The following is a 17,184-nucleotide window of genomic DNA, read 5'->3' on the forward strand; positions in this document are numbered from 1 at the left end:
TTTATGTATACAATGGAATATTACTCAGCTATTAGAAATGACAAATACCCACCATTTGCTTCAACGTGGATGGAACTGGAGGGTATTATGCTGAGTGAAGTAAGTCAGTCGGAGAAGGACAAACATTATATGTTCTCATTCATTTGGGGAATATAAATAATAGTGAAAGGGAAAATAAGGGAAGGGAGAAGAAATGTGTGGGAAATATCAGAAAGGGAGACAGAACGTAAAGACTGCTAACTCTGGGAAACGAACTAGGGGTGGTAGAAGGGGAGGAGGGCGGGGGGTGGGAGTGAATGGGTGACGGGCACTGGGTGTTATTCTGTATGTTAGTAAATTGAACACCAATAAAAAAAATAAATAAATAAAAATAAAAATAAAAAAAAATAAAGTCCCCAAAGAGGGTCATTCTCTATAGTCCAACTGGCACAGGCAAAACCTTATTAACTAAAGCAGTAGCAAACCAAAACTTCAGACACTTTCCTGAGAGTGGCTGGCTCTGGAGTTATAAAGAAGTACCTAGAGGAGCAGCCCAATCTCATTCGGGAATTTTTTCCATATATGGAAGAACATGCATCATCCATCATCTTTATTGATGAAATTGGCACTATTGGAACAAAAATATGTGACTCAGGAGCCAGTGGTAAGAGAGAAATTCAATGAACAGTGTTGGAACTCTTGAACCAGTTGGATAGATTTGATCTGAGAGGTGACATGAAAATGTCAGTGTCAGTCCTAGCCTCAGCAATCAGACAATAAAAAGAAATAAAATGCATTCAAATTGGCAAAGAAGAAGTTAAACTCTCCCTCTTCACCAATGACATTATACTTTACATAGAAAACCCAAAAGACTCAACCCCAAGAATGCTAGAACTCATACAGCAATTCGGCAGGGTGGCAGGATACAAAATCAATGCACAGAAGTCAGTGGCATTTCTATACACTAACAATGAGACTGAAGAAAGAGAAATTAAGGAGTCAATCCCATTTACAATTGCACCCAAAAGCATAAGATACCTAGGAATAAACCTAGCCAAAGAGGTAAAGGATCTATACCCTAAAAACTATAGAACACTTCTGAAAGAAATTGAGGAAGACACAAAGAAATGGAAAAATATTCCATGCTCACGGATTGGAAGAATTAATATTGTGAAAATATCTATGCTACCTAGGGCAATTTACACATTTAATGCAATCCCTATCAAAATACCATGGACTCTCTTCAGAGAGTTGGAACAAATTATTTTAAGATTTGTGTGGAATCAGAAAAGACTCTGAATAGCCAGGGGAATTTTATTTTTTTTTTCAGGGGAATTTTAAAAAAGAAAACTATAGCTGTGGGCATCACAATGCCAGATTTCAGGTTGTACTACAAGGCGGTGGTCATCAAGACAGTGTGGTACTGGCACAAAAACAGACACATAGATCAATGGAACAGAATAGAGAACCCAGAAGTGGACCCTCAAATTTATGGTCAACTAATATTCAATAAAAGAAGAAAGACTATCCACTGGAAGAAAGACAGTCTCTTCAATAAATGGTGCTGGGAAAATTGGACATCCACATGCAGAAGAATGAAACTAGACCACTCTCTTTCAACATACACAAGGATAAACTCAAAATGGATGAAAGATCTAAATGTGAGACAAGATTCCATCAATATCCTAGAGGAGAACACAGGCAACACCCTTTTTGAACTTGGCCAAGGTAACTTCTTGCAAGATACATCCACGAAGGCAAGAGAAACAAAAGCAAAAATGAACTATTGGAACTTCATCAAGATACGAAGCTTTTGCACAGCAAAGAATACAGTCCACAAAACTAAAAGACAACCTACAGAATGGGAGAAGATATTTGCAAATGACATATCAGATAAAGGGCTAGTTTCCAAGATCTATAAAGAACTTATTAAACTCAACAGCAAAGAAACAAACAATCCAATCATGAAATGGGCAAAAGACATGAACAGAAATCTCACAGAGGAAGACATAGACATGGCCAACACGCACATGAGAAAATGCTCTGCATCACTTGCCATCAGGGAAATACAAAACAAAACCACAATGAGATAGCACGTCACACCAGTGAGAATGGGGAAAATTAACAAGGCAGGAAACCACAAATGTTGGAGAGGATGCGGAGAAAGGGGAACCCTCCTGCACTGTTGGTGGAAATGTGAACTGTTGCAGCCACTCTGGAAAACTGTGTGGAGGTTCCTCAAAGAGTTAAAAATAGACCTGCCCTATGACCCAGCAATTGCACTGCTGGGGATTTACCCCAAAGATACAGATGCAATGAAATACCAGGACACCTGCACCCCGATGTTTCTAGCAGCAATGTCCACAATAGCCAAACTGTGGAAGTAGCCTCGGTGTCCATCGAAAGATGAATGGATAAAGAAGATGTGGTTTGTGTATGCAATGGAATATTACTCAGCCATTAGAAACGATAAATACCCACCATTTGCTTCGACGGGGATGGAACTGGAGGGTATTATGCTGAGTGAAATAAGTCAATCGGAGAAGGACAAACATTATATGGTCTCATTCATTTGGGGAATATAAAAAGTGGTGGAAGGGAATAAAGGGGAAAGGAGAAAAAATGAGTGGGAAATATCAGAAAGGGAGACAGAACATGAGAGACTCCTAACTCTGGAAAACGAACTAGGGGTGGTGGAAGGGGAGGTGGACAGAGGGTGGGGGTGACTGGGTGACTGACAGGCACTGAGGTGGGCACTTGACGGGATGAGCGCTAGGTATTATTCTATATGTTGGCAAATTGAACACCAATAAAAAATAAATTTATTTTACAAAAAAAAAAAAAAAGAGAGAGAGAGAGAGAAAGAAAATGTCACGGTCACAAACCAAACAGAAACTTTGGATCCAGTGCTTGTCAGACCAGGTCTCATGGACAGGATAATTGAACTATCCTTGCCCCGAAAAGGACTAGAAGTACATCTGTCAGATTCCACAAGCAGGGTGATGTTGGCTGACGATGTAACCCTGGATGACTTGATCATGGCTAAAGATGACCTCTGTGGGGCTGACATCAGGCAATCCATACAGAAGCTGGTCTGATGGCCTTGAAAGAACTTAGAATGCAAGTAACAAATGAAGACCTCAAAAAATGTAAAGAAATGTTCTTTATGGAAAACAAAAAGTTACATCTGAGGGGCTTGATCTCTAACAGACTAGAAGTGCATGAAGGAAATGGTTGGAAGTTTCCCCCACCACCCTTTTGAGGGATGAGAATATAAAGTTGCCCAGAGGAACCTGGGTTCCAGTTGATCTTTCTTAGCCAAAGTAGGAAGTGTAAGATGCCCACTGGGCTGCCGTCATTTGTTGGGCAGGTCTCTCCAATAAAGCATAATCATTCACAATAAAATATATATATAAAAGAGGACCTCCTCCATGTTCCCTGGGGGCTCAAAAGATGTCCTCCACCACATAAGACCCTTTTCCTGTCCCTTCCAGGCTGAGCCAAAGTGCTCTAGGGCTCCAGCAGCTATTCCACTGCTCACCTATTCATGTCAAGTTCCAAACTGCCTCTTACCTTACTTACACTCATATTTTACAGATGCAGTGCCAGCCAAGGATCAAAGCATCCAAATACCAAAAATCACACTAAAATGGCCTTTATTACAAGGAGTCCTGCTAGCTTCCTAGAAGTGAGATTTTCATTAGCTGAGGCACTGTCACATATTAAGCAATCAGGATTTCAGGTCTGATGTAACCTTACTCAAGGAATGACATTTACAGGGCCCAAGAGAAACAAAAGGCTACAGGCAAGAAGGCACAGGTGTTCTGGCCTCCCGCTGTCCTCTCCTAGACTTTAAATAATTGCCTTAATTCAGAAAATTGAAATATCACCCTGGAGACAACTCCTGTACCTCAGACTACATTTACCTTTCTAGTTAAGTGCAAGCTGTGGTTACTGAGTCCAGAGCTCAGCTTCAGGCTGGGACTTCAGGGATTACAGGGCAGCAGCCCAGCTTCCCCAGGGGGCCCACACCACCCCATGGCTTCTGAAGTACAGGCAGCCTTTTGATTGGTTCGGGTCAATTCTTCCTTCCTTAAGTGACACTCTGAGAAGAGCATTCAGAAGCACAGCGAGCATAAAGCAAGACCTAGCACACTACTGCCCCTGAGATCAGGAGAGAAGGTATTCATGAAATGTATGTCTGTTGTTCAGAATATGAGCTGTTTGGAAATGTTGTCCCTGTCCTTCCATAGAGTGGCCTCCATTGCAGAATGACACCCCTCTATTTAGGGGTTCTGGAAAATAATCCTGATGCTCTGATAGATCCAGTGCTTCCAGAGCTTCCCCTATTCTAACTTCCTTCACTCACTGACAGCCAAGGGAACAGGCTATGTGCTCTGTAAAGAGGTGCTTGTGACAGGGCTTCTCTTATTGGGATTACCTACCAAGTGTCTGGTCCTGATGGCAAGGATGGAACACGTGCAGTTGCCTCCTCCAAGAAAAGCCAGGAGATGGTAATATCTTCTCTGTGTCTCTGGTGGTCCTCCTATTTTTCTGCCTGGGATGCTCTCTGAATGTTTCAATTCTGCTGGGGGGGTTTTCTCCTCCATCTCCACCTCAGGATCCCTTCCATTGGTCCTAAAGCCTCAGGCTCCTGCTCCACACATTCCTTGTCCCTAAGCTACAGGTGGGAACACCTCACTCCTTGGCAGACCATCTCCCCGGGTGGGGCTCTATATCTCTCTCTGTCCAAACGGTGCTTTTGTACCAGCTGCCTTGGACACATTCTCTCCATCCCTACCTCACCTGAAGACAGTGACACCTTAAAGTCTAGGCATCAATCCTCTCATGCTTCAGGATCCCAAAGCATTGAAAAAGGCTGACAGCTGGATGAAAAGAGGGCATCAGAGATAGGGCTCACACTGTTGGAGCCACCTGTTTTCCTGCCTGCTCAGTACAACAGTAGAAGCACAGTAGACTTTCTTTCCTTGATATTCAAGTCACCTGAGAACTAGTCACCGTGAGACACTGTGAATAGTGTGAGAGAGGAGAGCAGAAAAAGCTCTGAGAATCACTTCAAGTGGATCAAGTTTGTCTCAATTCCCACCTGCTTCCAGTGCTGATACGCTTCTCCCAGAAACAGATTTCATCCCATGCACCTAGCACCGAGGGTCTGCATGCCACAGACCAGCTCACAGGATCCCTAGAACCACCTTGTCTAGCCTGACCTTCTGCACACAACCTTCAGGCATTTCTTCATTCCAAAGACAGCTTTAAGCAGCCAGTATGCAAGTAAGTTTTCCACACGCCAAACACTCTCTCTTAACGGAACTGGCTGTCAAAGGCTTCCTCTGTGGGCAAGATTTTGTGATCATAGCTCCAGCAGAGTTGTTCTCAACTTTGGGCTTCATCCTTAAGTCTGAAAAATAAATCTGTGATTTGCTATATTAGCAGCTCCATTGGAGAAGATGCTGATCTTAGTTAACCTCCTGAAAGCCACAAAATCATATACATACCCGATATCCTGCCATATAGCTTTGCAAGAGAAATTGATCAAATATCCAGGTGTCCGATGAATGTGAAGTGTCCCAGGTGGCAAAATAATGACGCAGGTGTTCATCGAAGACACTGCTGAAATCCCCTCCTTTAACAACTCCCAACCCTCCATCACCAGTCTCCCTACTTTCCCTCAATCCTCTCTTGCTCATGATCTATGTTCTGCATCTGGCATTGGTCTGGTATAGCTCAGGATTAAATGAAGCCAATATCTTCCCTTCAGAAGGGTGACTGCAGTGTTTTATTTTAAAGCTTAATAAACCCAGGATGTAAATACTAAGAATAGTCCCTGTTCACTAAAGAAATCCCAGACATCAAAATGAAGTATTGTTCAAAATTGGTAATGGGGAGGAAGATTCCATTCTGTGAGCAACCTGAAAATCACATGAGAGAAGTAACTGGTGTCTTTGTTTATACATAATACAACCTACATCAGGACAGAAAAGGATTCTACACAACTACTACAGTGTTCTTCAGATGACAACTTGAACCCCCTGTGGGTACTGTAGCCCGGTACCCTTTGTGAGTGTCAGTGGAAGAAAGGAAGTGATTTTCAAGGTAGACATATCCATAAATATTTTGAAATACATGAGTCTTTGAAAAGAATGGCTTCCATTTATCATATCATTTTGTGTGGATTGCATAGATTCACCCAGAGTTTGCTCTCAGCAGTATCTGCAATTTTATCCATGCAGGATTCTCAAAAGTAACTTCTCCAACCAGTTATGCCTCACCATCACTGGAACAAAGCTAATATCCTGCAGGCACATAAGAGTGAACATCTCACCATCTGTCCTGGCACACAGGTAACCTAGACTCAGGGCTAAGATGGACTGAGGTGGGACTAGTGGATTTGTTAATTGAATCAGAAGTTAGGCTTTCCTTAATATAACTTAGCACCTAGTCATACACTGCTATCAAAGCCCAAAGGGTCAGAAGCAGGGTTCGCTGGGTCAGTGTGATAAATAGTTCTATAAGGACAGAAGCCTACTGTGGGATCAGACTGTGGATTGACAGACAAAAAAGAATACTGATCAGTTAGCTTTAAATGTCCAAGTGAGGAAGGAATCTTCTCATAGGACAGTGACTCCCTACATAGTCCAAGAAGTTAGGGGTCAAAATGAATCTTAGTATCCTCATTTACCTAAATGGCTCACCATCTACTCCTCCTGGTTACACAGCTGAAATCTGGAGAAAGGGATCCAAAAAACTTTGTTTAAAAGAAAATTTGCATCTGACCCTAGAGGGGGGCCATAGAGGAATAACATGTCCACAATAAGAACACAAGCATACTCTTGCAATGCTGGCCACAGAGCCCTTGGATTCTATCAGTATGAGAGCAGGGGAGAGAGGATAGCAGCAGCATGACCTGATGAGCTCTGTGCTTATGATAACAACCTTGAATTTGAGCAGCTTGGCCTCCAATCTTTGTGAGTGGGGTGTCAGGCAACAGTGGAAGACAGCCATGTCTACCGTGTGCCTCCAGGCGTCAGTGCTGTGGGGCCCATGGAGGAAGGGATGAGATTGTGCTGAGCATGGTCAAGAGGTCTCTGAGGAACACAGGAGATGCCTCAATTGGACAGAGATTGGAGAGGTAATCAGAAGCTAATGGGTGGGACAGAGCCCGAGATATGCTGGTTTGTGACTGCTTGTTGAATTGTGGCCTTGTTCTCATGGAGCTCACATCGGGGGTGGGGGGGGACCCAGATAGGTGTCCCCCATGAGCCAGACACAGAATCAGACCATCACATAAGGCACCTGAGAGCAGATGGCCCCGAGATTTGAACAGAGAGCTGGGAGTTCAAGGAGGGTGAAGTGTGTCAGGCTATAAGGAATTGAGCAGGGCTATAGGTGACATTGGAAGGCCCATGAGAGTCTGCATCTCTGGAATTAAGAGGAGAACATATAGAAGAGAAGGTGAGCAAATACACAGAAACAAACAGACTTTTCTGGTATCAAAAGCAGCCATAATGGCCAAAAGTTTAAGGGCAGATGAGGAAGAATTTAAAGGTCCAGGTAAGAAAAGTGTTCCTCATGATGTGGACTAAGCCTAGAAATTGCATTGTAATTAGAAAAATAATGGCGTTTATTTCCTTCTTCCTCTACTTACTGTAACATGACGTTGCAAATATCCCTTAATATGAGACTTCTCACAGGTAAAATGGGGATAAACTTCCTTATCCGGAGGCTAATAATTCCTTCTCCAATCTTATGGAACTACTTTGAAACAATTGAGATGGTCATTGAGAAGTGTATTTAATAGAGTTTTATTTTACTTAAATGCTTGTTATGAAGTAGAGAGCAGTGACACATTATGACTTCCATGGCCCCAGGTACTTTTGCCTTCATAGACCCCTTTCCATAAAAATTATTATAATTTATACTATTGAAGCAGTTTTAAAAATGGATACAATCCAGACTGTACTATGTTCACTTTTTCTTCTGATGTTAAAAGAAATGTATTTTTTTCATCGGCCATGTAAGATAGGCGCCTACTTTGCCTAATGGATGGCAACTCTGGTAAGGGGACATTGGATGATTGAAAAAAAATTATCATTCAGAATTTGAAGAGAAAGGTTTAGAAGATCCCTGCAGATACATGCTAGAATTTTTAGGTTTCTAAATGCTAGAAGATTGCAATAGAATCTTAATGCAGGGATGTGGAGGTGAACCAGCAAGACTCATTTTTCCAGGTAAATCCCTATGGAAGAAGAAGAAGATTCTCTGAACTGTGCAAACACTGTGAACCAGATCAGTTATAACCAAACAAGATAAAAATTCTTCCCGATAGACAGTGAGGGCAGCCTTGAGATGTCCGCACAGAGTATAGGGAAGCAGGGAAGCATGTATGGTAAGAGGAGTGATGACGTGAAGGAGAGGGATCTCATCACTATTTCTCTATTACTCCAGGGAAACCCCCTCCACAAATGGCCTGGAGGAACCACAGCACCATCACGGAGTTCATTCTCCTTGGGCTGTCCGACGACCCCTACATCGAAGCTCTGCTCTTTGTGTTCTTCCTGGGGATCTACCTCCTGACTGTGATGGGGAACCTGATGATGCTGCTGGTGATCAGGGCTGATTCCCGCCTCCACACTCCCATGTACTTCTTCCTGAGTAACCTGTCCTTCCTAGACCTCTGCTTCTCTTCTGTCACTGTGCCCAAGCTCCTGAAGGACCTTCTGTCTGAGAAGAGAACCATCTCAGTGGAGGGCTGCCTCACCCAGGTGTTCTTTGTGTTTATCACTGCAGGGACCGAAGCCTTTCTGCTCTCAGTGATGGCCTATGACCGCTATGCTGCCATCTGCCACCCACTGCTCTATGGCCAGGTGATGAGCACCCAGTTCTGTGTGAAGCTAGTGTTGATCTCATGGGGTCTGGCCTGTCTCAATGCATTTGTCATTGTGCTCTTGGCTATTAACCTGGACTTCTGTGAGGGCCAAACCATACAGCACTACACCTGCGAACTGCCCTCCCTCTTCCCTCTCTCTTGCTCAGATATTTCCATCAATGTTGACATCTTGATCTGCTCCACCTTACTGCATGGCCTTGGGACCTTCCTCCCAATCTTCTTCTCCTATGCCCGTATCGTCTCCACCATCCTGAGCATCAGCTCCACCTCAGGCAGAAGCAAGACTTTCTCCACCTGCTCCTCCCACCTCATTGCAGTGACCCTATTTTTTGGCTCAGGTTTGATTCGCTACCTTATGCCCACAACTGGTTCCTCCCTGGATTTGCTCCTGTCCTTGCAGTACAGTGCTGTAACACCCTTGCTGAATCCCCTCATCTACAGCCTAAAGAATAAAGAGGTGACGGCAGCTGTGAGAAGGACACTGGGAAAATATCTCTTAAGTAGTGACAGACACATGGTTACAAAGACTGGGTTCCTTTGCATTTCTTTTTTTGTTCCCACCTTCTCCCACACACAGTGACACACTATTTGGAAGAAAGATTCCTGAGTTTGTTCAAGTATAGCTTGACTATTACTCCAAGCTGATAGTTCTTGACTAGGGCTCCTTATTGGAAAGTCTGTGCTCCATTGGTTGGAAGGGAATGCGGAGACAATTTTCCACAAAACATTTGGATAAGACACCAAAATAATTAGGTTGAAAAGATTCGATGATCATTTCAGGTGATTCAGCAACTGATGAGGTGTTGCACAAAGAACTAAAAACGAGGGAGACATTATTAAACAAAAGTTAACATTTGGGGCAGCCCCGGTGGCACAGCGGTTTGACACCGCCTGCAGCCCAGGGTGTGGTCCTGGAGACCCTGGATCGAGTCCCACGTCGGGCTCTCTGCATGGAGCCTGCTTCTCCTCCTGCCTGTGTCTCTGCCTCTCATTCTCTCTCTGTGCCTCTATGAATAAATAAATAAAATCTTTAAAAAAAAAAGTTAACATTTGCAAATCCCAACTTCTAGTATGTTTTTAAATAAAGCATTGGTAAATAGAAAAAATCCTATGTCAACAAAACAATCCAAACTTTATGTTGATGTGTTAAAAACCATAGGATACCTAGGAATAAACCTAACCAAAGAAGTAAAGGATCCGTACTCTGAAAACTATTGAACACTTATGAAAGAAATTTAAGAGGACACAAAGAAATGGAAAAACATTCAATGCTCTTGGATTAGAAGAACAAATATTGTCAAAATGTCCGTACTACTGAAAACAATCTACACATTTAATGCAATCCCTATCCAAACACTCCTAGCATATCTCACAGAGGTAGAACAAGCAATCCTAAAATTTTTATGGAACCAGATAAGACTGCACATAGCCAAAGCAATCTTGAAAAAGAAAAGCAAAGCTGGCCGCATCACAATTCTAGACATCAAGCTATATTTCAAAGCTGTAGTCATAAGACAGTTGGTACTGGTACAAAAACAGACACATAGGCCAATGGAGCAGAATAAAACCCATTAATGGACCTACAACTATATGGTCAACCAATCTTCAATAAAGAACGGTGAATATCCAATGGGGAAAAAGACAGTGTCTTCAACCAATGGTGTTGGGAAAACTGGACAGTAACATGCAGAAGAATGAAACTGCACCACTTTCCTACATCATACACAAATTCAAAAGTGATGAAAGACTTAAGCATGAGACAGGAAACCATCAAAATCCTAGAAGAAAACACAGGCAGCAACCTCTCTGACCTCGGCCACAGCAACTTCTTGCTAGACATGTCTCCAGAGGCAAGGGAAACAAAAGCAAAAATGAACTATTGGGACGTCATCAAGATAAAAAGCTTCAGCACAGCAAGGGAAACAATCAACAAACTAAAAGGCAACCTTCACAATGGGAGAAAATATTTGCAATGACCTATATCTGATAAATTAGTATCCAAAATCTATAATGAACTTGTCAAACTCAATACCAAAAAAACGAATAATCCAGTTAAGAAATGAGCAGAGGACATGAACAGATCTTTTCCAAAGTAAACATTCAGATAGCTAAAAGACACATGGAAAGTTGTTCAACATCACTCATCAGGGCAACACAAGTCAAAAATCACAGTGAGATATGTCCTCACATCTGTCAGAATGGCTAAAATTAACACAGGAAACAACAGGTGTTGGCAAGGAGGGGAGAAAGGAGAACCTTCTTGCACTGTTGGTGGGGATATAAACTGGTACAGCCAACTGGAAAACAGTATGGAAGTTCCTCTGAAAGTTAAGAATGGGGCAGCTGGGTGGCACAGTCAGTTGAGCATCTGACTCTTCAGTTTGGCTCAGGTCCTGATCTCAGGGTCTTGAGATGAATGAAGATCCACTTCAGATTCCCCACTCACCTGTAGTCTGCTTGGGATGCCCCCGACTCTCTCTCTCTCTCTCAAATAAATAAACATTTTCCAAAACAAAAGTTAAAAATAAAACTACCCTACACTCTAGCAATTGCACTACCAGGTATTTACACAAACAATACACAATATTGATTTAAAGGGACACACTCATCCTGATGTCTATAGCAGCAGCATCAATATATGCCAAATTATAGAAAGAGGCCAAAAGGCAATTGACTGATGAATGGGTAAAGAAGATACTATTCAGCCATCTAAAAGAATTTCAAGGAGTATAAATTACATTAAGAAAGGCCGACTATTGGGGGCGGGGCAAGTTGGTGGAAAAGTAGGGTCCCCAAGTTACCTGTCCCCACCACTTACATAGATAATTTTCAAATCATTCTGAAAACCTACGAATGCGGCCTGAGTTTTAAAGAGAGAACAGCTGGAATGCTACAGAGAGACGAGTTCATGCTTCTAACATGGAAGGAAGTCAGAAAAAATAAAAAAGAATCCAGTGTGGGAAGGCCCCCCACGAGGAGCCAGGCTAAGGGGGACAATGGGAGCCTCCAGGGCAGGAAGGCTCAATCCTGGAGAAGAAGGAGCTTTACCAATCTTCCCAACGGAAAGGCGCCTGCAGGGAGCTCGAGCAGGATCCCAGGAGGGGCGGGGATGCCCTCAGGCTCCCGGGGGCACTAACAGAGGACCTGATCCCCAGGGGAGAGTGCACCACACCACGCTGCCAAGCTCCCTAAAGGGCTGCAGTGTGTGCCAGCAGGCCCAGGAACAGCTCGGGCAGCGGCTCCGGGCAGAGGAGGCTGCGCGCCCTGGGAGCGTGATTCCAGCAGTGCAGGCCCCGGAACCCAAGGTTCCAGTAGATTCAGCCCAGAATCCTGCACTCCCCTTAGGACAGGTGGAGGCCAGGAGGACACAGAACATCAAGGACGCTCCTGCCACCGAGCACCCTTGAGCTGTGCAGGTCAGTGCCCCCGCCCGGGAGCATCCTGGCCAGTGTGGACTGGGAGCTGTGGTAGTTCCCACGGGAGCTGACTCCAGGGCTGGAGAGCTGGCCACCACCACTGTTGTTCCTCCTGGTGTCACCTTGTGCCTGGGAGGGAGCAGGGCTGCCAGGGAGCAGGGGCCTCACGGGGTAAACAACCCCCACTGAGCCCAGCACCTGGCGGGGGACGGGCATCTCCTCCAGGTGCACACACCTGAGAATCAGCACAGCAGGCCCCTCCCCCAGAAGACAAACTGGAAGGACAGGGGAAGAGCAAGTTCTTGACCGAGCAACGCTGGAAAGCTCCAGGGAAGTCAAGGGACTTACAATATGTAGAATCAGAGGATACCCTTCCTTTTTTTTGTTTGTTTGTTTTTCTCTCTTTTTTTTCATCCTTTTTCCATTACAACTCGTTTTTAGCCACTCTGCATGAAGCAAAATGACTAGAAAGAAGAACTCACCACAAAAGAAAGAATCAGAAACAGTCCTCTCTCCCACAGAGTTACAGAATTTGGATTACAATTGAATGTCAGAAAGCCAATTCAGAAGCACAATTATAAATCTACTGATAGCTCTGAAAAAAGCATAAAAGATTCAAGAGACTTCATGACTGCAGAATTTAGATCTAATCAGGCCAAAATTAAAAATCAATTAATGGAGATGCAATCCAAACTAGATGTCCTAATGATGAGGGTTAATGAGGTAGAAGAAAGAGGAAGTGACATAGAAGACAAGTTGATGGCAAGGAAGGAAGCTGAGGAAAAAGAAAAACAATTAAAAGATCATGAGGAAAGGTTAAGGGAAATAAATGACAGCCTCAGAAGGAAAAATCTACTTTTAATTGGGGTTCCAGAGGGCGCTGAAAGGGACAGAGGACCAGAAAGTGTATTTGAACAAATCATAGCTGAGAACTTCCCTAACTTGAGGAGGGAAATAGGCATTCAGATCCAGGAGATAGAGAGATTCCCCCTGAAATCAATAAAAACCATTCAACACCCCGACATTTAATAGTGAAACTTGCAAATTCCAAAGATAAAGAGAAAATCCTTAAAGCAGCAAGAGACAAGAGATCTGTAACTTATATGGGGAGAAATATTAGATTAACAACAGCCCTCTCCACAGAGACCTGGCAGGGCAGAAAGGGCTGGCAGGATATATTCAGGGTCCTAAATGAGAAGAACATGCAGCCAAGAATATTTTATCCAGCAAGGCTTTCATTCAGAATAGAAGGAGAGATAAATAGCTTGCAAGATAGGCAGACACTGAAAGAATATGTGACCACCAAACCAGCTCTGCAAGAAATATTAAGAGGATTCTGTAAAAGAAAGAGGAAGCCCAAAGAAATAATCCACAAAACAGGGACTGAGTAGGTATTACAACGACACTAAATTCATATCTTTCAATAGTTACTCTGAGTGTGAATGGGCTAAATGATTCTATCACAAGATGCACGGTTTTGGACTGTATAAAAAAGCAAGACCCATCTATTTGCTGTCTACAAGAGACTCATTTTAGACCTAAGGACACCTCCAGCATGAAAATGAAAGGTTGCAGAATCATTTACCATTCAAATGGTCCTCAAAAGAAACCTGGAGTAGCCATCCTCATATCAGGTAAATTAAAGTTTATCCCAAACACTGTAGTAACAATGAAAAGGGACACTATATCACACTTAAAGGGTCTATCCAACAAGAAGAACTAACAATCATGAATATTTATGCTCCTAATGTGGGAGCTGCCAAGTATATCAATCAATTAATAACCAAAGTAAAGACATACTTAGATAATAATACACTTATACTGGGAGACTTCAACACGGTGCTTTCTGTAAATGACAGATCTTCTAAGCACAACATCTCCAAAGAAACAAGAGCTTTAAATGATACACTGGACCAGATGGATTTCACAGATATTTACAGAACTTTACATTCAAACACAACTGAATACACATTCTTCTCAAGTGCACATGGAACTTTCTCCAGAATAGACCACATACTAGGGCACAAATCAGGTCTTAACTGATACCAAAATACTGGGATTGTCCCCTGCATATTTTCAGACCACAATGCTTTGAAACTAGAATGCAATCACAAGAAGAAATTTGGAAGAAATTCAAATTTGGATTGGAGGTTAAAGACCACCCTGCTAAAAGATGAAGTGGTCAACCAGGAAATTAGAGAAAAATTAAAAAGATTCATGGAAACTAATGAAAATGAAGATACAACTGGTCAAAATCTTTGGATACAGCAAAAGCAGTCCTGAACGGGAAATACATCGCAATACAAGCACCCCTAAAAAACTGGAAAGAACTCAAATACACATACTAACCTTACACCTAAAGGAACTGGAGAAAGAACAGCAAATAAAACCTACACCCAGCAGAAGAAGAGAGTTAATAAAGATTCGAACAGAACTCTGTGAAATAGAGACCAGAAGAACTGTGGAACAGATCAACAAAACCAGGAGTTGGTTCTTTGAAAGAATTAATAGATAGATAAATCATTAGCCAGCCTTATGAAAAAAAAGACTCAAATTAATAAAATCATGAATGAAATAAAAAAGATCACCACCAATACCAAGGAAATACAAACGATTTTAAAAACATATTATGAACAACTATACGCCAATAAATTAGGCAATCTAGAAGAAATGGATGCATTTCTGGAAAACCACAAACTACCAAAACTGGAACAGGAAGAAACAGAAAACCTGAACAGGCCAATAAAACCAGGGAGGAAATTGAAGCAGTCATCAAAAATCTCCCAAGACACCAGAGTCCAGGGCCAGATGGCTTCCCTGGGGAATTCTATCAAACGTTTAAAAAAGAAACCATACCGATTCTACTAAAGCTGTTTGGAAAGATAGAAAGAGATGGAGTACTTCCAAATTCGTTCTATGAGGCCAGCATCACCTTAATTCCAAAACCAGACAAAGACCCCACCAAAAAGGAGAATTACAGACCAATATCCCTGATGAACATGGATGCAAAAATTCTCAACAAGATACTAGCCAATAGGATACAACAGTACATTAGGATTATTCACCATGATCAAGTGGGATTTATCCCCGGAATGCAAGTTTGGTTCAACACTCATAAAGCAATCGATGTGATAGATCATACAAGCAAGAGAAAAAACAAGAACCATATGATCCTCTCAATAGAGGCAGAGAAAGCATTTGACAAATCCATCCATTCATTCCTGATCAAAACTCTTCAGAGTGGAGGGATAGAGATTCCTCAGCATCTTAAAATCCATCTATGAAAAGCCCACAGCAAATATCATTCTCAATGTGGAAACACTGGGAGCCTTTCCCGTAAGATCAGGAACACAACAGGGATGACCACTACCACTCACCACTGCTATTCAACATGCCCTATGACCCAGCAATTGCAGTGCTGGGGATTTACCCCAAAGATACTGATGCAGTGAAACAGCAGGACACCTGCATCCCAATGTTCACCGCAGCAGTGTCCATAATAGCCAAACTCTGGAAGGAGCCTCAGTGTCCATCAAAAGCTGAATGAATAAAGAAGATGTGGCCTAAGTGGGAGGAGGGGCAAGATGGCAGAAGAGTAGGGTCCCCAAATCACCTGTCCCCACCAAATTACCTAGATAACCTTCAAATCATCCTGAAAATCTACGAATTCAGCCTGGGATTTAAAGAGAGACCAGCTGGAATGCTACAGTGAGAAGAGTTCGCGCTTCTATCAAGGTAGGAAGACGGTGAAAAAGAAATAAAGAAACAAAAGGCCTCCAAGGGGGAGGGGCCCCGCGAGGAGCCGGGCTGAGGCCGGGGCGAGTGTCCCCAGGACAGGAGAGCCCCGTCCCGGAGAAGCAGGAGCTGCACCGACCTTCCCGGGCGGAAAGGGGCTCGCAGGGAGGTGGAGCAGGACCCAGGAGGGCGGGGATGCCCTCGGGCTCCCGGGGACACTAACCGGCACCTGCGCCCCGGGAGAGTGCGCCGAGCTCCCTAAGGGCTGCAGCGCGCACGGCGGGACCCGGAGCAGCTCGGAGGGGCTCGGGCGGCGGCTCCGCGGAGGGGGCTGCGGGGCGGGAGCAGCTCGGGGGCCTCGGGGGCGGCTCCACGGAGGGGGCTGCGGGGCGGGAGCGCGAATCCACCAGCGTAGGCCCCGGAGCACAGGGCGCCGGGACACAGCCCAGGATCCGGCCTCCCCCGGGACAGGCAGAGGCCGGGAGGGCCCAGGACAGCGAGGACGCTCCTGCCCCAGCTGAGCAGATCAGCGGCCCCACCCGGAGCCTCCAGGCCCTGCAGACAGAGAGCTCCGGAGTTACTGTGGGGGCTGACTCCAGGGCTCCAGAGCTGGCCCCGGCACTGGGGTTGTTCTGCCTGGGGCTTCACGGGGTAAACAGCCCCCACTGAGCCCTGCACCAGGCAGGGGCACAGCAGCTCCCCCAACTGCTAACACCTGAAAATCAGCACAACAGGCCCCTCCCCCAGAAGACCAGCTAGACAGACAAGTTCCAGGGGAAGTCAAGGGACTTAAAGTACACAGAATCAGAAGATACTCCCCCGTGTTTTTTCTTTTTTTATTTCTGATTGATTCCCCTACCCTTTTTCTTCCCCTTTATTTCTTTTTCTTTCTCTTTTTCTTCTCCTTTTTCCTTTTTTCTTCCTTTTTTCTTTTTCTCTTTTCTTTCCTTCTTTCTCTCCTCTCTTTTGCTCCTTTTCCCAATACAACTTTTTTTTGGCCTCTCTACACTGAGCAAAATGACTAGAAGGAAAACCTCACCTCAAAAGAAAGAATCAGAAACAGTCCCCTCTCCCACAGAGTTACAAAATTTGAATTACAATTCAATGTCAGAAAGCCAATTCAGAAGCACTATTATACAGCTACTG

At 43.9% G+C, this 17,184-nt stretch overlaps 1 protein-coding gene and 1 pseudogene across 1 annotated transcript; both read left to right on the forward strand.

Annotated features, from left to right (window-relative positions):
• The window catches only part of LOC111092874, a 58,823-nt pseudogene that overhangs the window by 29,196 nt on the left and 12,443 nt on the right, over window positions 1-17,184 (forward strand).
• Window positions 8,463-9,467, forward strand: LOC119866345 (olfactory receptor 8S1-like). Its single transcript, XM_038577889.1, has one exon. The coding sequence runs from the start codon at window positions 8,463-8,465 to the stop codon at window positions 9,465-9,467; it is 1,005 nt and encodes a 334-aa protein (XP_038433817.1).

The sequence above is a fragment of the Canis lupus genome, chromosome 27 (assembly GCF_011100685.1).
Source record: "Canis lupus familiaris isolate Mischka breed German Shepherd chromosome 27, alternate assembly UU_Cfam_GSD_1.0, whole genome shotgun sequence".
In the NCBI taxonomy this organism is placed as follows: domain Eukaryota; kingdom Metazoa; phylum Chordata; class Mammalia; order Carnivora; family Canidae; genus Canis; species Canis lupus.

What these genes read in the sequence shown, in the direction of transcription:
- LOC119866345 (XM_038577889.1), top strand. Translation starts at nt 8,463, where the DNA reads ATGGCCTGGAGGAACCACAGCACCATCACGGAGTTCATTCTCCTTGGG.